The sequence below is a fragment of the Chanos chanos genome, chromosome 1, assembly GCF_902362185.1.
Source record: "Chanos chanos chromosome 1, fChaCha1.1, whole genome shotgun sequence".
In the NCBI taxonomy this organism is placed as follows: Eukaryota; Metazoa; Chordata; class Actinopteri; order Gonorynchiformes; family Chanidae; genus Chanos; species Chanos chanos.
Genome location: NC_044495.1, coordinates 41506717 through 41531877, shown reverse-complemented (window position 1 = coordinate 41531877; position 25161 = coordinate 41506717). Strand labels below are relative to the sequence as shown.

The 25161-nt window shown below is 40.0% G+C and overlaps 2 protein-coding genes across 3 annotated transcripts; one reads left to right on the top strand and one right to left on the bottom strand.

Moving 5' to 3' along the window:
* Window positions 1-47: 47 nt before the first annotated feature.
* Window positions 48-12176, top strand: LOC115820837 (H-2 class I histocompatibility antigen, K-K alpha chain). The gene is made up of 4 exons (XM_030784533.1): window positions 48-250; window positions 1296-1556; window positions 10519-10797; window positions 11101-12176. Exons 1-4 carry the CDS (start codon window positions 172-174, stop codon window positions 11496-11498), a joined length of 1017 nt encoding a protein of 338 aa, XP_030640393.1. The 5' UTR covers window positions 48-171; the 3' UTR covers window positions 11499-12176.
* A 6725-nt stretch (window positions 12177-18901) lies between these two features.
* Window positions 18902-23975, bottom strand: gnb3b (guanine nucleotide binding protein (G protein), beta polypeptide 3b). Of its 2 annotated transcripts, none has more exons than XM_030784577.1 (8): window positions 23919-23975; window positions 22943-23103; window positions 21484-21547; window positions 20711-20867; window positions 20442-20508; window positions 20008-20209; window positions 19372-19588; window positions 18902-19008 (listed from the first exon to the last, which is right to left on the bottom strand). In XM_030784577.1, the coding sequence occupies exons 1-8, from the start codon at window positions 23973-23975 to the stop codon at window positions 18902-18904; spliced, it is 1032 nt and encodes a 343-aa protein (XP_030640437.1). The 2 variants fall into 2 exon arrangements, with proteins under 2 accessions (XP_030640437.1, XP_030640444.1); XM_030784584.1 differs by having other exon boundaries at window positions 22958-23103.
* Between the last annotated feature and the right edge of the window lie 1186 nt (window positions 23976-25161).

Here is a 25161-nt window from a genome sequence, read left to right as displayed (position 1 = left end):
GCACATGGGCAGGTGCCAAACAGTGGGCAGAGGGTAGAAGAGTAACACCAGTAAACATGTGAAAAAATCCGAAATGATAGGGACTCCTTTGCTATAGATGATTCAGTAAATAGAGAGCCTACAACACACAACAGCAGTTCCAGGTTGTTGGGTAACCTCAGAGTAACTGAAATGAAAATGGATTGCATCTCATCCATAAGAAACATTTTTATTCTTCAGCTGGGGCTTTGGCTTCCTCTGGCTTTAGCAGGTGAGTTAAATTCTCTCCTTTGCAGTGAGTCGCCTCATTTGAAAAGACACCCCGTTAGCCAACAGCGTTACCGTATTGAGAGTATACGCCAGTCACGCAAAGCTGTTCCCAAAAAGTCCATGCAGTTTATTAAACATGTTGCCGTTCCATTTAGCATTTTGAGACCCGCTTATAAGAAGCTCTTCAGATACATCCGAACATCCTGTCTCACCTTATTAAGTCGCAGTACCGCGGAATAGTTGATGTTAGTTAAGTTTGCTTTTATATGAAGTTTAATTGCTTTCAGTCTCCATTGTTATTCAAAATGGGCCAGGCAGTGAGGTCTGTGTTTTAAATAGTGTGATAAACGTGCCTAGGCGAACGATGCTACTGGTCCGCTTCACATCTTTGTTTAGCTTGATTTGTGATGTTGTGATCTAGCAAAAGGAATGTAAATTAGAAGACATGCACAGGTTTGTGTGATACACACATACACAAAGAAACTGATTTTTTAATTTTTTTATTACTTAGATTAATAAATGGGTTAAATGGTCAGGCACCCGCTCGGGAACCGAGCCCATGTAGTTGCAGTGATGCCACCCAACGCTCGCAAGCAAAGGTCTCAGAAAAACTCAGACAGAAGTTAAAGTCTAAAGGTCCGGCAAATGGTCAATGCTTAAAAAAACAAGACAAGGCAAACACAACTTGTTAGGCAACACTCCAAGATTGAGCGACATAGAACCAAGCCGAGACGTCCCGGTAAATACACAAAATTACAACACAAGTGCGCAGCCAATGCCAGAGAGGTGCGTCTTCTGAAGGTCTCTAGTGAGTACCTTGACTCCCTCTGGTGGCCAACACAAGAACCTATTGCAATCCTCACAAATGATTGATTTGAATTTTCAAAAATGATGTTGACTAGATTGACAGTAAATTAGATTACTATTCATGGATAGCAGTCCATTTACTATTTGAGTTATTATACCACCAAGTTTACCTTAAATTGGCAAGATATACGAATGAGTGTTAATCCTCTCTGTGTTTCCTCTTCCTTGTCTCTTTACAGACACTCACTCTCTGAAATATTTCTACACGGCTGTGTCAGGAGACATTGACCTTCCAGAGTTTACTGCTGTGGGTCTCTTGGATGATGAGGAATTCATGTATTTTGACAGTAACATAAAGAGAGCTATTCCTAAAACAGATTGGATCAGAGACAATACTGGGACAGATTACTGGGACCAGGAGACTCAGACAGACATTGGTCAGCATGAGGTCTTCAAGAAAAACATTCAGATAGCAGTGCAACGCTTCATGCAGTCAGCAGGTATGCACATAACACACACATACACACTGGCTGCAATTACTCTTGCTTTGTTCCTTTGTAGTAAACATATACTAGGATTAGATTTTTCACTCTTTTCACTTGAGTGAAAATCAAAAAATATAAAGCTGAGGCCAGTGTTACAAAATACTTCCAATTTATTCATAATAAAGTGTAGGGATGTGTGATATGTAGGGATGTCCCGATCCGTTCTCAAAGATCAGTGTCAGGGCGATGAAGGCATTTTTTAACTGATCAGTATAGGCTTTATTGAGCACGACCCTTAGCCTGATCCTTTGTTTTACGTCAGTTGTCAGACAGGTGTCATAAATGGAGAGCATACTTTGTGGTAGGAGGCGGCTAAAATGTCTGCAGTGTGTAAATATTTTTAAATTGGGAAACGAAATCAGTCCAGCAGCCACTTGCAATGTTTGTAATTCCAGCATTTCGCGAGGCGGTAGGAGTTGCATTCAATAGGCTACTACTACTTTGATATGGCACCTAAAAAAATAAGCACTCAATCGAATACAGTGAGTTAATCAGGTAACTCAGGCAATGGCTGCTCCGAAGCAACTCACATTGGATGATATACATTTAAAAAGAGAGAGAAATTCCTCAAGACTGCGACAAGGCCAAAAAAATTACCGAGAGGGTAACTGAATCAATCGCTTTGGATGACCAGCCCATCACTGTGGTGACGAATACAGAAGTGCGTTCAAATTCAGCAACCTGAGGCGAACGTTCCAGGTCAATGGCTTTTCTTTTAACTTTTAAATTTGAATGTTTTTTAGGCCAGCATACTCCGACGACATTAATCCTCAAGGCTACTAATAACAACCAAGGTATCATTTCACAATTGAAACACCTAACGCTTTAGCTGTATGTGATTTATGCGAGTTAGCCTAAACTAACGACCACGCAGAGCAATAACGCTAAGGGTTGATAAAGATAGCATACAAAAAGAGGCTTTCAGAAAAAGTATCGATGAAACTGACAGTTAGACAAGTTAACCACTTGAATTATTGTAAGAAGTTTAAATAAAATCGAATACTTACGTATATTTTCCTGTACAACTCCCATCTGGACACACATCTCCCTTATTGTACGTTCACACTTACTGTACGTTCACACTGAGCGCGGCGAGAGCGTCAAAGTGACCGGAAGTCATTCATTTTCAATGAGAGCCAGCGTCTTTAAGCGGCGAAGAGCGTCGCAGCAAAGGGCGTCGCGGCGAGGGTGGTTTGGCGTCAAAATACAGTTGAAGTTCGGTTAACTTTATGGTAATGAGATATGACGCGGTTGGGCGGCAACCAATAGAAACTTGGAAGTGCTCCGCTCTAGAGAATTGTAGAGAACACAACAGTATAAACTATTGTTCCCACAAAACTTTTGGTCCTAAGCAAAATGGAGGAGAAACTGATTATATCGGTGGTGGGTTTCCACATGTTGTACTGTAATGTAGGTTATGCACAAACGTTAGTGTTAATTAAAGACCAAGGCTAGTAAACGTGTCCTATAAACTCCATGCTGGAATTTGACCTAGCCTATCATTAACACAAAAGACACACAACAAAAAAAAGCTTTTAAGTAGTGTTTTTCATTAGTTTATTTTGTTACGAAATATGTAATTAGCATTGTTTATTAATTTCTGTCATCGGTCGATTTCGCACCTTCTCATTTAAAATATCTCATAAGGTTAACTTATAGCCTACTGGTGGTCAGTCAGCACAAAGATACCGCTCGACCTGTTTGTTTGCTTTATAGCCCCTTTAAAAACATTTGCATAACCAAGCTTTCCGAAGGAACTTGTACCCGCCTATTTCATCAACGGCAGAGCGTCAACAGTGTTCAACAGCGTCGTTGGCAGGGAGGTTTGGGCGACTCTTGACGCTCAAGAGTCCAATGTATATTTGTACATTGAAGAGGTAGCGTACACTCCGCTTCGGTAGGTGCTTGTGTGTCCGCTTGTGTGACTGTGATCCGCATTTTAACCTAAAATAAGAATGTGTTTATCCAGCTTACCATTTGAGGGCTGTGGCGGGGAAAAAGGGAAAAAAAATCCCACAATGCTGCGAGCAAGCGTCAGGCACAAGCGCTATGCTAGTACCCAAAAAGTACTATGTCCATCGAGTTGTTCACTGCTACTGCGGTGGTAAATGCAAGTGGACATTTTTTCTTCCATTGGACTTGGTCTATCGCCATATAGTGTTATTTTCGTTAATGAGAAGGCAGTTATATGTTATCTAATGTGCACTCAATATTTCTGACATTCAAATTCAATAGAACTCATTAATTGTGTATACTGTAGTAGTTTGTCGATTTCTTTTGCCGCAGTACTGGTATTTTTGGAGGTATTTAAAAGGTCTTAAAAGTCATTAAATTTGTACTTAAAAATGTGCAGCTATCCTGGTTAGTCGTAAACAACAGCTCTTAGCTGCTATACTGTCAACCAGCTTACGTCACTTCAGCGCTCCTACTGGCGGTGCGAATGCAAACAGAAAAAAAACCCTAGAATGTATGTAGTTCTAGGGGAAGCTCCGCAGGGAGTAGTTCCTATCAAATGAGACCCTAGAACTGTTCAGTCCAAAAGCACCTAATGTCTTTGAGCGGCGAAGAGTGGCGTGGTGAGGAGCAGTGCGGCGAGGGTGGTTTAAGCATCAGAATAAAGTTGAAGTTCGGTTAACTTTATGGTAATGAGCTATGACGCGGTTCGACGGCAACCAGTCGGAATTTAGAACTGCTACCCACTAGAGAATTCTGGGGAACACAATCGTGTAAACCTATACCCTACATGTGGTCAGTCTGCATATATCGGTCTACACGTTTGTTTGCCTTTCAGCTCCTACAATTTTGATGATGAAGCATTCCGAACGAATTTGTACCCGCCTATTTCATCAACGTCAGAGCGTCCACAATGTTCGATAACATTGTTGGCAGGGCAGCTTGAGTAAATTTTGACGCTCTCGCTGCTCTCAGTGTGAATGTACAGTTAGTCCAGCGTCCAGCCCTGAGAACTACCTCCTCAGACCGTTTGTGTGTGTTCACAAACATTCGCAGTGAACTCAAAGCAAACGAAAAACTGTTTGAAAATGTTCACGAATGCCTTTCTTTGCTAACTGAATGCACCTCAAGTTTTCGCTGTCTTTTTTTTTTAGCTTTTGCAGCCACAGTATTCCCTACCCTCTTGACACTACATTTCAGACACTGCCCTACCGGAGCTTTACAACAAGGTTTACTTTGTCATTAAATAATAAAAAAAATGAAGCTACAGCTTGGATCCAGGCAGTTTTTTTCTTAATGCACTGATAAACAGTTGTCACGCATATACATTAAATTGATTTTATTACCTTAATGCACTGTGCAACTGTATTATGTAGGAAAATACAAGTATCATTTTGGGACTCGGTATCATTTGTGGTAGGTACTCAATATGAAATGGCTTGGATCGGGGGCAAAAAAACCTGATCGGGACATCCCTAGCAATATGTATCGTCTATAGTAATGTCTTAATTGTTGTTTTAACAATGTGTGAGTTGACATTATCGAGTATGTCACTCACTTTGCAACAACCAATCAAAAACACGCCTTGAGCGTCCATGCATTCACTGTGTCATGCAGCCTAGTAGGATATTCTACTGCGCGTGTGCATCGAAAGTGCATGCAGTGTGCTAGTATAGGAGTACATGGTCACCACACCACAAATTAAGCTAATGTAGCTGCCTAAAAATGCATGAAGTTAATAATGAGTGAACAAACAGCACCAGGAGACAAAATACAGACACAACCAGCCTCGCAATCTACGTCGTTAATTGCTAGACGTGGATCATCCTCACTTGCATGGGGGTGGTTTGGCTTTGAAAAGCCAGATATTGCTCAGAAGACAGCAATCTGAAAACTAAGTCAGAAATTGGTTGCCGTTAAAGACAGCTCAACAACTAATTTGCTTCGCCGTCTGCAAACTGTTTTATCTCAGTAATGCCTGCACTGGTGATTTCAATGTTTCTATATTGTTTTTACTTGAATACTTCAGTTGTAAGTAAATAAATAAGACCTGTTTTCCTTAAATATGTTGTTTCCATTAATATCATTAGTAGGCAACATCCTAGACGTACATCAAATGGATCAGCAGCAAATGCATGGTTAATATAGCGAGCAGATACAAATCTTAGTTGCACAACTATACACTATGTTTTGTAAAGCAGAATATACTCAATAATCCACATGCTACATAGTCTTTAACGAAATCCTTTAGTAATTTCCATTTGTTTCTCTACTGATAAATAATATAATATTTCATGAATGCCTAAAATACTCCAGAGACTAGACAGTAGTGAATGAAAAATTACAGTAGTGAACGTGATTCAATTTAATGACTCTGTACTGTTGTGAAATCACATGTGAGCAGGTTTTCTGCTGTCATAAAAACACCTGTGAGCAGATTTTCTGCTTGTTTTTCCTGGAGTTACACAAAGACACAATATATCACTGGGCAGTGTTATAGTATTCACGACTATCTATCTATCTATCTATCTATCTATCTATCTATCTATCTATCTATCTATCTATCTATCTATCTATCTATCTGTCTGTGTGTGTGTGTGTGTGTGTGTGTGTAAAACAAATGTATTATATTTCAAACACACTGTAAATGGTGTACAGGAAATCACAAATAAAAGACAAGAACACTGCTCAGAAATAGACAGCAATAGACATCACTTACAGTATCTTTTGACAAACATGCACACCATGCATCATGTGCACAGTTCATTGGATTCATAGGCATATAAACAGATCATTTAGGACTTCTTCTTCTTCTTCTTAATGTATTTTGGTTCTGTTACGCAAAATTCAGTGTGTCAAACAAATAATATTAGCACACAGAGAAAGTCCCAGATGCAGAGTTCTACATCTCAGAAGATGGGATAATATTATTATGGGATATTGTTATGTGGATCCTATGTTCATAAGTCAAACCAGTTCTGAGGTACGAGCATCTGAGAATTGCAGGCTTCATTTAATGGTGTGGAGCTTTAAAGCATGACCAAGACATTCTGGGATTTACAGAAATTATGAATGTGAAGTTTGATGGCTTTAGCAAAAAATAGAGGCATACCTCACTTCCTCTTTGTGCTACTTCACCATCAACTTCATCAGAGCGTCATGGGCGAACAGGTCAGAACGTCAAAAATGTGTGGGAGAGCCCACACATTTTGTGAACTGCTCTCCATGGATCATTACGAAATCGGAGTCAGAACAAGCAAACAAATATGTCTTTCTGAAAATTCAAAATGGGGAAAAAAGCCAAAAACACAGTGGACGAAATAGTGGCATGAAGGAAAGCTGTCTGGCTCATTTGTCTGCATCCTGTGACACTTGATGAGTGACTTGAGGAGAAACAGCCTATTGTGCTTCTTAAGTTAAATTAACATTTGGAAATTGCAGCTTTAGGCTGGGAGTTTGGCTGGAGGGCTGACTCTACAGGCCCCAAAAAATGCTATGTGATAATTTGACACACCTCTGTAGCCACTAGCCAGTTTTCAAATTATCAAGCACTATTAGGTGAGAATTGAAAACCTGGGCCCTGTACAACAAAGCAGGATTTGGGGGTTAGCGAGGTAACTTCAGGTTTGACCCTGGGTGTTCAGTGTCACGACAGTGGTTTACTTTTTACCAGGGTACATCGCCATGGTAACTTATGCTGCACACCTAACCTGCTCCGGAGCAGGTTATATTTGAGATAACAGAGTAAAATGTATAAAAGCACTGCCTACTGACCGAACAATTATCTTGGGAAATGGCGTTGCCATTCTTGGTGGATCCCTTGAAGATTTACATTTGTTCTTCACTTTCTCCGAAAACTGTTTAACACCACCAGAGTTGCAGCTGAAAGAATGATGCTAATATTGACTTACACGCCATAATAATACATCTAAGCAACCCATCAATTTAATGGAATACACTGCTGTGGTTATAGTCAGACCTACTCGTGCCTTAATGATGGGGCAGTGATACTGATAAGCCTTTTAATACTATTTTTGTGTTTTTCTGGTATAGCACCCCCATGTGGCCAAATTTCATGAAACTTGGTGGGTACCCAGTATTCTCTTTCACAATGAAATGTGCTAAGTTTGACATCAATCCAACCAGGCATTGCTGAGACACTTCTTGTTTGGTGTCTTCACCATCGAATTTCATTGGACAACAGTGGCTGTATCGCTTGCCCTTGCAAAATTCTTTGGATAACTTTTGGTCAGACCCCTCTCTAGATGATACGTACCAAATTTGGTGGTGATGGGATCAACGCTCTAGGACTAGTTTGCAAAAATAGGTTTTTCGAAAAATTACAAATGACTGAAAAGTCCAATGTGGCGGAAATTAGTGCCAATGAGTACATTCAAATCAAGATGACTCAAGGATTCAGGGGAAAAAAGATCACAAGTTATTAGCAAAAATGTACTGTCATGTAATGTAATGAATTTTGCCATGTTGTTGGCACTACAGGCGTGCATGAATTGACGCCAGATTTGGTGCCTAGATACCTTGGACTGTCCTCTATCAATGTGCCAAATTTTACAACTTTTTATCTCACAGTTCTAGAGGCTACCATAGACTCCCGTGTCAGAAAGTATAGTAATAATAGTGGAAAATTCTTACAATTACAATGGGTGCCTTGCACCTTCGGTGCTTGGCTTCCAATAATAAATAAGGGATAAAGTATAGTATGTAATGCAATGTAATGGCTTCCACTTAGAAAAGTAATCCCTCTAGCAAATAGAACTTTGAAGTTGCAGGTAGTGTGTAGCAAGGTGTTAGGTGAGCTGCAGACGTGTCAACTTTTTGCAGATTAATAGTCTAAGCATTGTGTTTATTGATATTACACTGAATGTTTCCATTAATAGTGCATTTTGAGAGAATCAATGGCACATCTCAGGGGAAGTTGAAGTTGATTTCCCCATTCATTTCTTGTCTTAGATTGTCCACAGAAACATTTCTTGGGGTCTTTTTGGACATACCTGAAAATCACAACGGGCCAAGGTCAGGCTACAATGTAAAGGCTATCATAGCGGATAGTTTGTTTGTTTTGACTAGCCTGCTCAGGGTAGCTGCCCACTTGATGAACAGGAGAGGATTTGGCTCCTTTTCACCCTGGCTGCCAGGGCTGGAGTCCAGTAGCTTTTTTGGCTACTCTCACATTTACGCCTGGTGACAGTCATTATTTCTCTCGATTCGAGACCTGCCATTAATAGCATGGCAGGACTGCAGTACTCCTCAGACTGTGGTTGGTATATCGCCTTGACAGAGTAGCTGCTTGGCTGATGTAGGGCATCATGAGGCCCAGGAAATTGTGACCCATGGGCTCCTTTGAGTACCAAATTTGTGGATAGTTAAGGAGAGTTTGGTCCTTTTTTAGGGGACGCACAGTTCCAGTCAAAAGTTTGGACACACCTAATTCAATGGTTTTTCTTTATTTTTATTATTTTTATTTTCTACATTGTAGAACAATGCTGAAGGTATCAAAACTATGAAATAACATGGAATTATTCATTTTCTAAGCTGCTCATCCTAATTAGGGTTGCGGGGGTTGCTGGAGCCTATCCCAGTGCTCATTGAGTGAAAGGCCAGGAAGCACCCTAGACAGGTCACCAGTCTATGGCAGTGCAAACACACAGACACACATTCACAAACACATTCACACCTAGGGACAATTTAGTATATCCTATTCACCTAACCTGCGTGTGTTTGGACTGTGGGAGGAAACTGGAGCTCCTGGAGGAGACCCACGCAGACACAGGGAGAACATGCAAACTCCACACAGAAAGGACCCTGGCCACTCGGCCAGGAATCGAACCCAGGACCTTGTTGCTGTGAGACAACAGCACTACTCACTGTGCCTCCATGCCGCCCATAAAGAATTATGTAGTAAGCAAAAAAAGTGTAAACAAAGCATCTTTGATCACAAATGAATGCCTTGTCAGGTCTCTGTTACCCTCTCTACCTCTTTGTGTTAGATGTAATTGCACATCAAGCCAAGCCTTCCGCAATAATCCAATGACTGTGTCTGCAGAGAGGGCCAAAGGCCTCTTTAATACACTTCGTATCAGCAGGAGAGATGGGAGGATGGTGTTGGCAAGTATCGTTTCCATTTCTGTGAAGCTCTCTGATCACAGATTTAAAAACACCATTGCTAGACTTAAACACTGGACTCTTCAGAATGTCAAATGGAACCACTTTGACCAGAGGAACTCTGGACCGATGCATAAAATGACTGCAAAGCTTGATTTAAATTCTCTGTATCATAACTGTTAATATTCGCAGAAATTCCCTTCTCCACTAACCAGTCCTTGAAAACTCCAATAGCCCGTGCAGTGCTCCTTTTGGTGTTAATTTCATGTCTGTTCTCCTCTATTTTGTTGACATCATCCTCGTCCAAGTCTTTATTTATTTTCCTCTTTCCTTCCATGCTAGTTTCCCTTTTTCATTTATTTTCTGAAAACTGGGCCTGTCACCAGCACTCAGAAGTCTCATACTCTCCATAAATATTGAAACTGTTGTTAAAATCTTCCACGTTAAGTAAATGGTCTACTTGCAAAATGATATGAAAGATGTGAACCAGAAGCACAAAACCCGTTGCCAGTAGCAGCAGTCATTAATTCTTTTCAGCAGTCATTATCAAGAACTATCAGACCTCTGAACGTTGGGATGGCCCATTCAATTCAATGGAACTTTCTGAAGCATTCTGAGGAACCATATATAATAATAATAATAATAATAACAATAACAACAACAATAATGATAATAATAACAACAATCATAATCATAACAATAACTATAATAATTTGAACCTTTTCTGTTTTCACACTAACAGTGAAACAGTCCAAAGAACAAAAATAATTACATCAAAAATAATTTTATACTGATAGTAATGAACATCCACCTCTTCTCTCTCTCTCTCTCTCTCTCTCAGGTGTGCACACATTACAGAACATGTATGGCTGTGAATGGGATAATGAGACTGGATTCATAAATGGGTTTGATCAGTTTGGATATGATGGACAGGATTTTATAGCTCTGGATATGAAGCACATGACATATGTTGCTCCAGTACCACAAGCAGTCATCACTAAAAACAAATGGGACAGTGACAGAAAAAGGCTTGAGTATGAGAAACAGTACTTGACCAAAGTGTGTGTGGAATGGCTGAAGAAATATCTGGCATATGCGAATAGCACACTGGAGAGAACAGGTACAACAACACTGAACACACACAGACACACACACACATACACACATAACCCACACTGAGAACCCAGCCTCCTGTTAAACATCATCAGTGCTGAACACACACACACACACACATACACACACACACCACAGTGAACCCAGACTCCAGTTAAACACTACAGATACCTAACACACACACAGAAGACACAGTTCAATATTTTTGTGCCATCCTGTGTCTTATTTAACTGTAGATATATATGGATTCTGTATTAAGCTGTGCTCTCTCACATCCCCCCCCCCCCCCTCTCTCTCTCTCTCTCTCCAGTCTCTCCTGAGGTGTCTCTCTTGCAGAGGGATCCCTCTTCTCCAGTTGTGTGTCATGTTACAGGTTTCTACCCCAGGCAAGTGATAATTTCCTGGCAGAAAAATGGTCAAGACCTTAGTGAGGATGTGGATCTTAGAGAGACCGTCCCTAATGGAGATGGAACCTTCCAGAAGAGCAGTGTCCTCTATATGAGGCCTGAGGACTGGAGGAATAACCCTGAGACATATTCATGTGTGGTTCAGCACAGGAGTCTGACAGAGGACATTGTTATCCAACTGAAACCAGAGAATGTCAAATCCAACCTAGGGGTGGGTGATATTTCGCATATACCTGAGTTATTACGAGCTGTTCTACATGGGATGTACACTGTAAAAAAGAATCTGTATAATATATGGTAAAATACTGGCAGCTGTGGTTGCCAGAGCTTCACCATAAAAAATGTGGTGACAATATATAAGACGTTATGGTATGCTTTTTGGCAACCGTAAATTTATAGTTGAGAACTGTTGTTTGTTTACGATAAATTACTATGAAGAAAACAGATATATTGTAAATGTGTTTAAGGTAATTTGCTTTAAAAATAACAGCCATAATGTAAACCTGTTTACATCAAACTATTTTAAAAACAAGAGATATACTGTAAACCTAATTACAGTCAACCTCAGTGATAAACAACTGTATATTACGGTCTTTTATTGCAAAGTTCAACTTTACAGTAAATTACCGGCAGCTGTGGTTGCCAGAATTTCCCTGGCAAAAAATATGGTACAACACATAACGCATAACAGTTTGTTGGCATAGATTTCACAGTCAGCAACTGCTTATGGTAAATTACAAAGGAAATAACAAATAAAGCCCACTATAAACCAAAGTACAGGCTGTCACTGATAAACTTTAAGAAACTGTTTTTGCATTTACACATTCTCTGTGAAAAACAAATTTAACCAATCCAATATCTTGTCCAGTATACTTACAAAAAGCAGTGTTGAGATCTTGAACAAACAGCATATGTCCATATACTGTATATGAAGTATAATCCATGGAATGAATAATGAATAAACATTATGAAAAAATTAGCCACTTGCCCTGGTTGATCAAGAGTAATGAGTCACTGAGTCTAGACTTGACTGAAGAGGGCACTCAACATGGGATAGAGTCTCACATGGACATGATGTTCAAGAAACTGGAACTTAAAGCATGTATTGTCACCAGTTCTGCTTGAGGACTCACATGTTGTCCATTAGGTGTTCACTGTGGACTGGCATGATCCTCTCTTCAGCCAGAGAACAGAAAGAAAGCAAAAGTTAGATTGATGCAGTGCTTGGGCATGATGCCTACACAGAGATAAACTCACAGCCTTCTGTTGTTAAACACTGAAGTGGAATAGAATGTCACTCTTTTCCTGGGTGTCACAAAGGCCAGCAAGTTGTTCCCCCCAAGTCCACAACCACTCATAGGAGTCTGAATGCAATACACTTGCTATAAAGACAAGATAATTTACAGAAGACCAGTGTGCACAGATAATTAAGACAAATTCCTCTTAACACATTAAAAGATTTGTTAGATATGTGTTCAGTTTACTTTAAAGGAGATTCTTAGATCTTAGCAATGCCACAAGCCTTCGACCTACTCTGAGGTGTCAGAAAAGCACCGAAACAAAAGCTCAAATGTTCTTCAGAGACAGTTTTATTGCCTCGAATGCATAGATAGCCAAGAAGCTCTGCACACTTAGCATCATGGATTATTTCAAATAAATGAGTGACCAAATCAAAGCCAAAACTGGACAACTCCCTGCATGTAATGTAAAATCTTAAAGATGTAAATTGCTATTTGCCATTTTCAGGATTGTATAACCGAAGTTGGTCTTCCCCTCAAATTGTTGGACCTAACTGAAAAAACAGGCTCCAATAATAATGACAAAAAAAATGCCGTTGCCTTTACCTTATTGCTCAAGTAACCATTAGGCATTAGTAATTCCACCAAAATGTACAATCAGCTAGTTCACATAAATTTAACAGAAATAACTGTACTTACTTTCAAAGCGCATTAACCATAGTCTGATCAAGGGGCCAAATTTCAGAATCGGGGCTGGGTAATGATGTAAATAATGATGCTTTGGTTTCAGGCTACTTTCTTGGAATAGAGGTTTTCTTGACTCTAATTATTCTTGAATAAGAGCATCAAGATATGCAACCTGAGGCACGAGATTTTCTGAGTACGTATCATGTCCACAATGTCCTTCAGCTGTAGAGTCAGCTGCCACACACCATCTGCTGTAGCTTTAAAATGTTTAATGTTAGATTTCCAGAGGAGGGAGGCTATAACTGCTTGTCCATTACTCTGACTCTGTCATTATCATTTCGTTAGTATTCGTCAACGAAAATGGTACAATGGTTTTTATTTTCAAAGGGGCATTTTTATTTAGTTATCGTCTTGTTTCGTTGTGGAAAGTAGTTCGTTGATGAACATTTTTCGTCACAGTTTTCGTCGACAAAATTAACTCTGGGTACATATTCAAATGTGTGACTTTTGCTTTCATAAATATTAATCTTTTTCAGAGCAGTGAAACTGAGGTAAGTGGTTTCTTGTTTGTTTGTATATGTTTCATGTTCTGTTGAGTATTTTGAGTGAAATAATAAAGATTATGTATGCAGTGAATTACACTATCTTTTAGCATTATTGACTAGTAGCTGGTAACTTACTGATGCATTTTGTAATTATAATTGTTCAGTTAATAGAAAATTGAACAAAAAGAGGATAAAGAAATAATAAGTGAGCTATATTAAGTATGATTTTCATACTTTTTGTAGATGATTATTTCATTGGCAATGGCAGCTCAATCATTTCTAGCAGCTCATTCTACAGAAGGCACCAGGCGCTTGTTTTGTACAAAGGTCATTGGTGATAAAGAGAAAAAAAAATCCATTGGCACATCTAGCTTAAGCACAATAGAAGAAAGAGCATCTCTGTGGGCCAAGATGCCACTACCTGAAGGTGATGAGCCTTATCAAGAGTCATGAGCACGACCACAAAAAATGTTTCAGGCTCATTCAACATGCAGGTTGACCTTCAGAACACATTTAAAGAGGAAGCAAAAAGACCAAATGAATTTATAAAATGTACCAGGAAACAAGTTTGAAGGGGCAGCAAAGAGACTTCTTTTGTGTGGACAGTCATTTAAGACTTGAATTCAAAGACATTACTGTGGTTATCTACAACCTAATTATCAATACATTTCTTTATTATGTCATTATTTCCACTAATTTAGTTAGGTATGCAAATTATCTCATTAAATATGCAAAATGTCCCGGGAAAAATTACCTTAGGATCAACTGAGAAAAGTTTGGTAGTGACGATTATTAAATTGTTCGAGGGTTAGCCCTGTTGATGTAGCTCTCTCCCTCTCACAGACAAAAGAAATATAGCAGCAAGCGGTGATGGCAGGCCCCTGCAACTCTGGTGATACAGAATCATTTTTACGTGAACCAAGCAATCTGCCAAAAGTAGCAGCATGAACAGGCAGGCTTTTTTAGATTAACAGTAACACGTCATTTGTACACACACAGGCATAAACGCATAAGCTTAAATGCATAGTGTAATGCATTGGCTGAGCAAAGCTAACAACTTGAAGTGGAATATCCCTGCGCCATGTCCAGTATTTCCAATATTTCCGTATTCCGGGACAGTTTGTCAGCCTTCATTCCTGACAATCACCAAATTAACACAACACCACAATTAACCGAGGTAGCAAAATACAATGTCTGCTTCTCTTAAAAGGCCATTTGGAGCTCCTTTGTTACTAAGCATACGAAATGCATCCCGACATGGATGAGTTTGCAATTCTGCGACTCGAAGCTGAGTTTGCCTACATCTCATCCAATATTTTTATATCGGGACAGCTTGTTAACGTTATCCCTGACTTAATCACCAATTTAACACAATACAAGAGTTCGTGTTTTACTAAGTATGTGAAATGCCTCCCGACATTGGTGAATTAGCAACACATAAACAAACATGGCGGCGGCCCTTGTCTGAATGTGTCTCAAGGGGTATGTCCAAACAACCCTTACATTTCAACTTATTCATTTGATTGGTTAAACATCGTGTCACACATCAGACAGGTGAAACAACCCAGAAATCTTTTCAGAGGTACCCAAATTCATTCTTCCCCCATGACTACACTGTTCAACATATAAAAAAATCCCATCACAATATAAAATCAGGACACCCGTGACTTCTTGTACACCAAATCTGAAATGAATCCAATGAACTGTCTAGGACAGGGGTGTCAAACTCCAGTCCTGGAGGGCCGGGGTCCTGCAGATTTTTGTTTTCACCCCTTAGTTACCTGTTGATTTTCACCTTGAAAACAGGTGTGGACACTCTTCAGCCCAGCCCATCAGAGATTCTATTTAGTTGATCTTCGAGAAAAACAGCAGGACCATGGCCCTCCAGGACTGGAGTTTGACACCTGTGGTCTAGGAGGACTATAGCTGAGATTAGTGAAAAAGCCACTCTTTCTGTTGCCAGATGGTGGCGCTACACCAGAGTGTCACTTTGGGCATGTGGATATTATCATAACCACCATAACCAGTAACCTATGAAGTTTGAGCTGTATCAAATAATGCATAGCGAATTTATGATACATTCCTGTTTGTGTGGCAATAAATTCATTGTTTTGCATTTCAACACCTTGCAGGATATCAAAAATCCCTTCACAATTTAAAATCAGCAAAATCTTGACATCATATACGACAAATCTGACATGAATCTGATCAACCGTCTGGGAGGAGAATATCAAAATGTAACACATATCAAAATGCACAAAATCCAAAATAGCTTAATTCCTGTTGGGCATGGATGATACAATGTATTTCAGGTTTGGTTGTCTTGGGGAGACCCACATGCCTACCAAAATTGTTGTGTGTAGGTGAAACTATACGCCAGGGCACAAGACTCAAAGTTGTATGGGGCCGCTATGGAGTCCCAGGGCCAAGCCTCTGTCCCTGAGTAACTGTCACAAGCACTGATGTGTGTACCAAATTTCATGAGTCTTCGCCCATTGGAACCACCTCAGAAATGGCCAAGACTTTAAGACAAAGAACAATAATCCTTACAGAAACAATAGCGCCTTGCACCTCCAGTGCTTGGGCCCTAATAAAACTCATGTACATACCTCATACACATTTGTCCACCCATCCAGACCACTCTCCTGGGCGAGTGTGTGTGACATGGGTGAGACGTGTGTTTTTGTATCTGGAGAGAACAGGGAAAGAGCCTGGAAAGAGCGAAAGGAGTGAAGCGCCAAAACGAGTTTATACGTGTAGAGTTTGGGAACAGAGATAGAAGATGGAGACAGACGAATTGGTTCTGAAAAGAAACAGCACTGGATCCATCGTCTGGCTGTGGTTTGGGTATCGCAAGGAGGATGTTAAATACTGTTTGGTTAAAGTTAACTTGGTTGTGATTTTCCCCTTTTTGCATGCAAGTTTGAAATGGTTCCAATAGAAACCACTAATGAATATGAACCAGAATTTTTTAATGCAGACATATGTTGCAGGGACTACTAGAATCATCATACTGGTGTGACTGTATGCCCCAAAGGGTTAAATCAAGCATCTATGAGGCGCTTTAGAGGAGATTTCAAAATATCAAGCTATATATCATGTATCACGATATAGCCTAAAAATATTGCAGTATTATTTATAGGCCATATTGCCCAGCCCTAATTGAACACACATCAAACTATATAGCACAGGGGTTTAAGGAAAAGGAGGATCAATGAATCAATGAAAAGACTGGTTTTCATTTTCTGATGTTTATATATTTTCCCTTGAAATTGATCAATTTTTTCTTTTATTTTAGTTTTTCATTTTTCATGTCAGCTGTATGTTTTCATTGATCATCGCAATGACCTCTTATGGGTCAGAATAACTTTTCACTGTTTTTTGGGTTTTTTAAAAAATATTTGCTGTTACATGGAGATGTTGATGCTTGTCTCATTGTCTTAGGGACTGGCTGTCACAAACACACAGAAATTGGTGTTGTTCTAATTAATAGTAAAATGTAATGTTAATGGTTTACACACCTGTGAGATTAATGTTAATTATGACTGGCTTAGTTTGAAACCTGGCAACCATTTTTACCACCCGTCCACACACTGTTACTATCCAATCCACCCACCTCCCAACATATACACAGACAGGAATGTTCTCTGCTGATTCATGGGACTGGCAGCTACATTTGAACGAGAGAATTAACCCTTAGATTACTACTTGATAGCCACATATGTCAGACAGAAGTAACATCAAGTTGCAAAAAAAATGTCTGTAGGTCATAGGTAGTTTGTAGTGCTGCGGCATTGGGTTTTGTGTAACTGTGAACTGTTACGATATGTAAAAGGAAAGTTTTAACAGTGAGCAGTTTACAGTTACACTCCATGGTGTTCTGGGTCCTATTACTAACGTTATATTACTGCTCTGACATCTCAAGAACTGCTGCAGTAGATATTATCCCCTGAATTCACATCACAACCCGGGCCCGAGAAAGGAGTACCTAATCAACAACATCGTTTTTTGTTTTTCTCACATTAACCATTTAAACAGCTACACAGGTATCTCAGATCTGGACTGAGGGGTTCAGACCAGGTTTAATTAAGCGCTGTCACTCACCCGTGCATTCAGCAATATCAATTTCCTCCTTGCAATCAGTCTGTATCCTACCTTAGTATAATGCCAGTAATATCCAAACTGTAACAAACTCAATTGGTGACCACAAGAGATAGTGGACTCAAAAGATACACATGCTCATGTTTTTGTATAATGCATTATTCTAAATTTATTAGAAAGGTTTTCAACAGCCATTTTAATTTTTAAGAGAGTCTGTGTGTAAAATGAAAAGCACTACAAAACAAAACAAAAAAGAAAAAAAAAATCAGAAAAGGGCTTGTTTGCTGATCCATTAACTGCACTGATATTTTCTGTGATCCAGTGTTCAAAATATCAGATTAGTGTACATATAGTTCAGCTGGGCTTTATTGCATTTTTACGTCATGGGTTGACCAGAGAAAAAGGAAGTGGCATCCATTTTGGAGCAAATGTTGTATAGCATTGATGAGTTGTCACAATCATCACAGATCCAAAATGGTGGCTGTTGTGTTGCAGTCACATACATACACTCTGAGTGTGTGGCAAAATATAACTGTACATCAACTCTGCATCCTATCAGAGCGCCTAAAATACAAACAAATTTACATATGAACTTTCACCTACCCATTTTGGGCTTTTAAAACCTAATCAAATTACTCTCTGAAGAAAAATATACCTGATACACTAAATTTTCAATCATATTTTTTGTCCTTCTTGTTTTATAATATTGTAACAGTTATATCAAGTACAGTATAACCATATTTTATATATTTAGCATTAATTATTTTCAAATATGACTTTATATACATGCTATTGCTGGTGGTTGTTGTGCCATGATAATCAAATACAGTGTATTTCCGTAAGCTCTATTAGTTCTGAGGCATGTTGTTTTGTTTCAGTTGCCGTTTACGTTTCATGCAAATATTCCCTTCTTCACAAACTTCAAAACTTAAAAAAAGGAGGTAAGGAAAGAGAGAGAGTAGGTTGAAATGAATATCTTCACATTCTTTCTCTTAGAATTCTCTGTATATAAAAACCACACTTTCTCTCAGCCCTCTCTACTCCTTCCCAAACATTCCAGTTTTATTCCATCTTCTGCTCTCTGACTCCCCCTAATCCCCTCAGCCCCTCCGCCCGTCAACCGGAGGACCAGCTCAGTTCCAGATCTTCAGGAAGCTATCCCAGGATCCAGTGCACACACACATGCCATCCTGTGGTACTCCAGTGCAGCTCACCCTGTTGTCATGGCCAGACAACACTCCTGTGAGAGACACAGAGAAAAAGAAGAGTTTAATGTGGGTGTGTGTATATGAGACAGCGAAAGAGATGGAACCTGTTGTTCCCCTCTGTTCAGATCTTAACATGAAGATTGTCTCTAGTTGTTTTTGCTCTGTCCTTCATCTAAACTCCTCTCTTGCCCACTCTCTCTCTCTCTCTGATCCTGTCTTGAGAATAAGTGTAATTGTACTGTCTCCTTCTCCTTCACATTCAAAACCGCTAACACATAGACACACACACATACACACACACCCTGTTTGGTCACTCCCTCCCTCTCCATTTCTCCCCACCCAATTTCCCATTTTCTTCTATCCAGACAAACTCCAGCTCCCCCCCCCCCACTCACCGACTTTCTCTCCCTTCAACGAATCCCAGATGTTGCAATTGAAGTCGTCGTAGCCGGCGAAGATGAGTCGGCCAGACACGGACAGGGCCAGTGATGTCACGCCGCTGTTCAGCTGTGCATCTTGGTAACTGATTACCTCCTGGTCAGAGCGAAGGTCGTACATTTTACAGGTGCAGTCGTCTGAGCCGGTCACCACGGCGTTCCCGCTGGGGAAGAACTGAGTGGGAAAGAGGGGGGAAAAACGTGGAGTTAAAGACAAAATCAAAATAGAGTGAGAGACAGAACGAGTAAGAGAGCAAAGTGATGGACCAGAATGCTTGAATGATGCAAATGTGTTTTTGTTTGTGAGAGTGTGATGTTAAGGTCACTTTGACAGTGCCATTGTTGCTGTTGAGTGTGTGTGTGTGTGTACATGCTGGTGTGATGTCTCTGGTCTGCTGTTGAAACACACACATACACACAGACACATGATATCACATATAATTGGATGTTACTTATGTGTGTGTGTGAGTGTGTGTGTGTGTGTGTGTGTGTGCACGTGTGTGTGTGAGAGAGAGAGAGAGTCTGTCTGCCTGTCCGTATGCATTTATATTTTGAAAAGCATATTCTGATGTTTGGTAATTGTTTTATACTGACTGAAATAGCATTGATGTCACTGGTGTGGCCCTGGAAGGTCTGCTTGCAGGTTCCATCTCTGATGTCCCACAGTTTGGCCAGCGAGTCACAGGCTCCTGAGATAAACATGTTCATGTCTGGGGACAGAGCCAGACACATGCAGTCTCCCACATGGTTCAGAAAGACTGTCTTCTGCTTGCCAGTCTCAATATCCCACAATGCACTGTGAGGGGGAAAGAAAGAGCCCACATATATTTAAAAATTCTTATACTGAACTTACCTGAACCAAAATCAGTGCTAGTGCATTGCGTATATTATCAAGGCACTGTTATTTGTATAAATGAATGTAATGATCTGATATCATTTGAAAACTGGGAGAAATGAGTTGAAAAAATGGAAGAAAGAGAATAAAAAAAAATCAGCATAGGAGATAAGGTGGAAAGGGTATTGCATACCAGGTGGTGTCACCAGAAGCAGTGAGAATCTCAGTGTCACTCAGGAAACGGGCACAAGAAAGGTACCCTAAAAAAAACCCAGAGAGAATTTGTGTGTATGTGTGACCTGATTTAGCTCACATCAGTTAATAAATGCTAGCAACAAATTCTTCCAAGTCCAGAATAAGAGGTCTGCAAAACAAAAAGTATAAGACATTTCTCCAGAATTATGTCTGTGAGTGTGACAGGCATAAAAAAAATAACAACCGAAAAAAAAACTTATGTTCTACCTGTGTGGGCATCCAACTCCTTCACAGTCTTGACAACAGGAGTTTTCAGGTTGTAGACTGTACACATGTTGTCCAGGCCACCACTGGCCACCAGGTTTCCTGAAGGGGCGTATGCACAGGTCATGACCCACGAGGACTTGAGGGGCACAGCATTGATCTGGGGAGGGGAAAACAGAAAAACAAATGGATGGAAAACGAACAATAGAAAAGCAGAAAAATAAATGGATAGCTAAAAGGATAAGAGACAAATTCTGAGACAAATAAGCATGTCCTCCAGTCCCAAAGTCACATTTGATCTGGAATGATCCCTAAACTAACCTCTGCTCCAGTCAAGCACAAACGCTAATATCTGAACCATTTAAGACTTGTCGTATTTGAATACTACTTCACTGTATCTCTTTTGCTATCGAAAGACTGAAACATTTTTATTTTTTTAATTCTGAGGAAGATGAGCGAATCACAGGAGTTATTGTATTATTATAACATTGTAATAGCATACTTATTAGACTTGATGTATTAAGATTGATCACTTTCTCCTTGGACTGATGTAACAGGTTTCATATTCATTCCGAACTCTTTATGTCAACACACTTAATACTTCATACTCAATAATGAGTTAAATAGAATTTGACTGAATATTGTTCTGAATGTGGACAAGTGAACTGTGTTTCTTGTTACAGACTGCTAACATGGTCTCAGACCAGATGGCCAAAATGTTCTAAAATCAAACTGTTAACATGGTCTAACACCAGTCTGTTAACATGGCCTCTCACCTTGTTACCAGAGAAAGCATCCCATATGATGAGTTTGCCATCCTGAGAGGCACTGACCATGAGCCTAAGAGAAAAAAACACCAAGAGAGTTGGAAGAAGAAGAAGATGATGATGAGGAAGAAAGTGGAGGAAGAGGTTTCTTGTCAGAATGCTGTGTTCTGGATGACTCTAGGTTATGTTCCTTGTTCACTTGAAGATGTTCATAGGTTCTACTACCATGCCTTTCAGAGTATGGTTGTGCACTGGGCAACAGGAGGAGGTGGTGTTCACCTCTTGTTGCCGTGGTTCTGTTGGTGAACAGACGCAAGAAGGCATTCAGGTGCAATGAAAGATGCATAATTCCCATTTGGACTTGTAAGTGAAGCTTTAGTATTGGATTGGATGAAATAAATTTGTGTTCTACAGGCCTTCAATATAGGTGCTTCTCCATTCTGGACATAGGAAGTCATTCAATGTCCACCCATAATTATTAAAAAATAACGTAATGTGCTATTCCACTGCAGTCTTTTTGCAAGGTTACTTTACATGCTTTAGGCATTATCATGTCGTTCTTGTTTTGTACACATCTCTCCTCTTTCTCCTTGACACAGCCGAGTGAATTCCGTGAATCATGTGTCTATTTCCGGCCTCTGAGCCTGATAATTGATCCAAATCAGCATTACAGAGGATTCGGGCTGACCGCAAGATGGAGTCGACTCCTGTAAGAGAGCTCAAGTCAGGCTAGGAGGATTACACTTAAGCCTCGGGGGACAGTCACTGCAGACTTCCATGATCTTCTGGGCCAAAAGTACGATTGTCCAGGCCTACGTGCCACTGGAGGTACTTATCTCGATATTTATTGTGGGCGCGGCCATCTAAACCCATTTTTCTGTGTCCATGGTTACAGCCAAGGGAGGTTTGTTGCCAACACCCCACAGGAGCCCCCATCATTAGGTTTTGAACATTGTTGCTAAGTTTACAGCCAAGATACCCTTTTAGCTGTGAGCATTTGGACGGTTTGGTTTGATATTGGTTTTGACAAGAATACATCAAATCAGCAAAACAGTTGTTTCAGAATGTTTTTAGCTGCAATGCCAGACGGTAGTTAAGGGTCAGGTTAACAGATGAAGCAATGAAGATATCAAGGATCTGGAATTCCCTTCATTGGTACACTGTGCACTGAGGATGGTTTGTTTTGCTGTCAGTCACCTTAGCATGATGACACACTAACAGTAATGTGTGTTTAAGTCTATACTCTCTATGTACATTATCTTGCCTGTTTTGTGAATGATAGCAATGAATGCCCACCTCAGACACTCCTGACTCACAAAATCAGTGCTAATGAACATCAGAGTAACATCTGATGCATTAAACTGTGGCTCAGCTGGGTTGGCTTCCCCAGAACCTTGACCTTTAGCTCTACCGTGTGTGTGTGCGCGCGCGCACGTATGTCTGTGTGTATAAGTACATATGTGTGTACATGGCATGGTCTAACCTGCAGTCTGTGGCCCAGTGCATGGCATAGATCTTGGCCAAGTGGCCTTTCAGTGTCTTCCTGGTCTTCAGTTGGACACGTGGAGCAGGAGCCACTCCTGAGGCTGCATCAGCCAAGGTTGTGTCGGCTGCTGCTTTACGGGCCGCCTAGTGGAGAGAGGTATGAATGACAGTCTCAGTATTTCACCATTCAACACTCTGGAAGTCACTAAATAAAGTGGTTATAGTTTGGTGACTTTTGATTGGTGACTTTTTCAACCTCTAACATGACCTCACACCAATATGATTAGCACACATTTTAAACATAATGTTATATATAAATGTTGTCGCATTTAAGACTCAGCTGTAAGCAAAAACAATTGCTTATACACAGTGCCTGTTTGTCTGTATGATTTTCAAAATGTCCTTGCATGTCATTCACATATTACTCGTATTACTCCCAAGTACACTGTTAGGTCCTTCCACTACAACATAACTAGATGTTAAAACAGTGTCCTGAGGGCTTTTATGCCCTCTGCCAATGAGAATAAAGAATTAGATTATATTGATGGGTCCGGTTACAATGCTTTGATATACAAAATACAAGTTTAATTAATCTGCAGTGAGCTCTGAGCCCTCTTCCCTGCATTTGAGGCCTTGCAGGTAATTGGATAAAACTGGGTATCTGGGCTTATTTTTAGGGTTTCAGTCACATATTTAGGGCTCACTTTGACATGTAACCTCCAGGTTTGGGTTACAGGCCTGGGTTTTGGAGTTAGGGTGACATTTCTTGGTTTGAGTTTACTTTTTTGATTTTGCTCAGCACTAAAGTACACTATGAGCTAAGCCTGATGAGTTGTTGTGCTAATGCTGGACAATAACAAACATGTCTAGCACCATAACATGGGATGGAGAATTAGAGGGGCATGTGTGAAGGGTTAAAGGTAGACATAAGGCATTAACAGGAAAAAAGCTGAACTCACCTCAATCTGTGACTTCAGACCTTCAGCCTCCTTTTTCATCTGATCCATCTCACCCATGGCAGCGGTTATTGGGGGTTAGTACTGACGTTAACAGGGCAGAGCCACGCAATCTGGACATGACAAGACAGAAAAAACCACCCAAAAAGATGGAAATGTAACAACTTTTTCTCATATTCAAAAAAATACTTGGTGACAGTCTTTTACTGTGTTCACACATCTACCAGATCATTTTTGTACAGCAAACTCTCTTTGTTTTTAAACACAGGTACTTGGTGATATGTTAATAGTGATGTAATCATATGATATAAAAATTTGGGCTAGTTTTAATTGTCACTGGAATTAGGGAAATTTAAGGCCATGTCCTGGAATTTACTAAAGAAGGCAGAAGAATGTGGTGCCATAATCCAGCATGTCATCAGATATCATCTGGAGAGTGGGAACATCCTGGCTTTGGAACGCTGGGACTGATTCCAACTATATGCATGATTCTACTCGATCATACAACACATTGGGTAAAGGAAAAAAATCTGTTTTATAATACAACCAATTTTGTTGGCTGTAAAACTGTATCATGTAGCTGCAAGTTTCAGTTTTGTTACTCACTTTACCTCCAGCAAAGTTCAATTTGGAGCTGATTACTGGCTAGTTTTAAGGCAGTAGCAGTCTCAATTTTTCAGTTGACATACTAATGTTATCTTTAAAGATCTGACTGCATTGCCGATATGTAGATCTTTGTTGCTGTTGTTGTTGTTACATAATTTGAAGGTATTTTTGCAGAGGCCATAGAGATACTTTCTGGCTAGCATTCCAGCATTTTGTCTGCCCTCACTGCAGATTATCCTTGATTAAGTTCCTTACGCTAGCAGACAGAGGCTAATTAACCTAATTTGTGGGACATTAGCAGTTCTCACACACATGACTGCTGCTTCAAATGCAGCAGGACAAAAAGGTCATGCTTTTTCAACCGTAACTGTCCTTTAATTCATGAATGAACAAATGTAAACAAAAATGATTTCCTCCAAATGATATTAACATTTAACTAATTTCACAGTAGTTAAAATGTTTTTTCATTTTTTACCCTCACTGAAAACTTCATTTTCCTATAATCCAATTAATAGGTTTATCTGCATTTCTTTCTGTTGCTAGGTGACCCTGACTAGCATGAGTAAGGTGACACCTAAGAAGGATGGTTTGACTTTGATGGACAGAGAATTAGAAATAATTCATTCCTCTCTCACAAGAC

What these genes read in the sequence shown, in the direction of transcription:
- LOC115820837 (XM_030784533.1), top strand. Translation starts at nt 172, where the DNA reads ATGAAAATGGATTGCATCTCATCCATAAGAAACATTTTTATTCTTCAG. An exon ending in ACGCTTCATGCAGTCAGCAG is followed by an intron (nt 1,557 to 10,518) that starts GTATGCACATAA and finishes TCTCTCTCTCAG; the next exon opens with GTGTGCACACATTACAGAAC. An exon ending in TAGCACACTGGAGAGAACAG is followed by an intron (nt 10,798 to 11,100) that starts GTACAACAACAC and finishes CTCTCTCTCCAG; the next exon opens with TCTCTCCTGAGGTGTCTCTC.
- gnb3b (XM_030784577.1), bottom strand. Translation starts at nt 23,975, where the DNA reads ATGGGTGAGATGGATCAGATGAAAAAGGAGGCTGAAGGTCTGAAGTCA. An exon ending in GCTTCTGGTGACACCACCTG is followed by an intron (nt 20,210 to 20,441) that starts GTATGCAATACC and finishes TCCCCCTCACAG; the next exon opens with TGCATTGTGGGATATTGAGA. An exon ending in GTTGAAGGGAGAGAAAGTCG is followed by an intron (nt 19,009 to 19,371) that starts GTGAGTGGGGGG and finishes TGTCTCTCACAG; the next exon opens with GAGTGTTGTCTGGCCATGAC.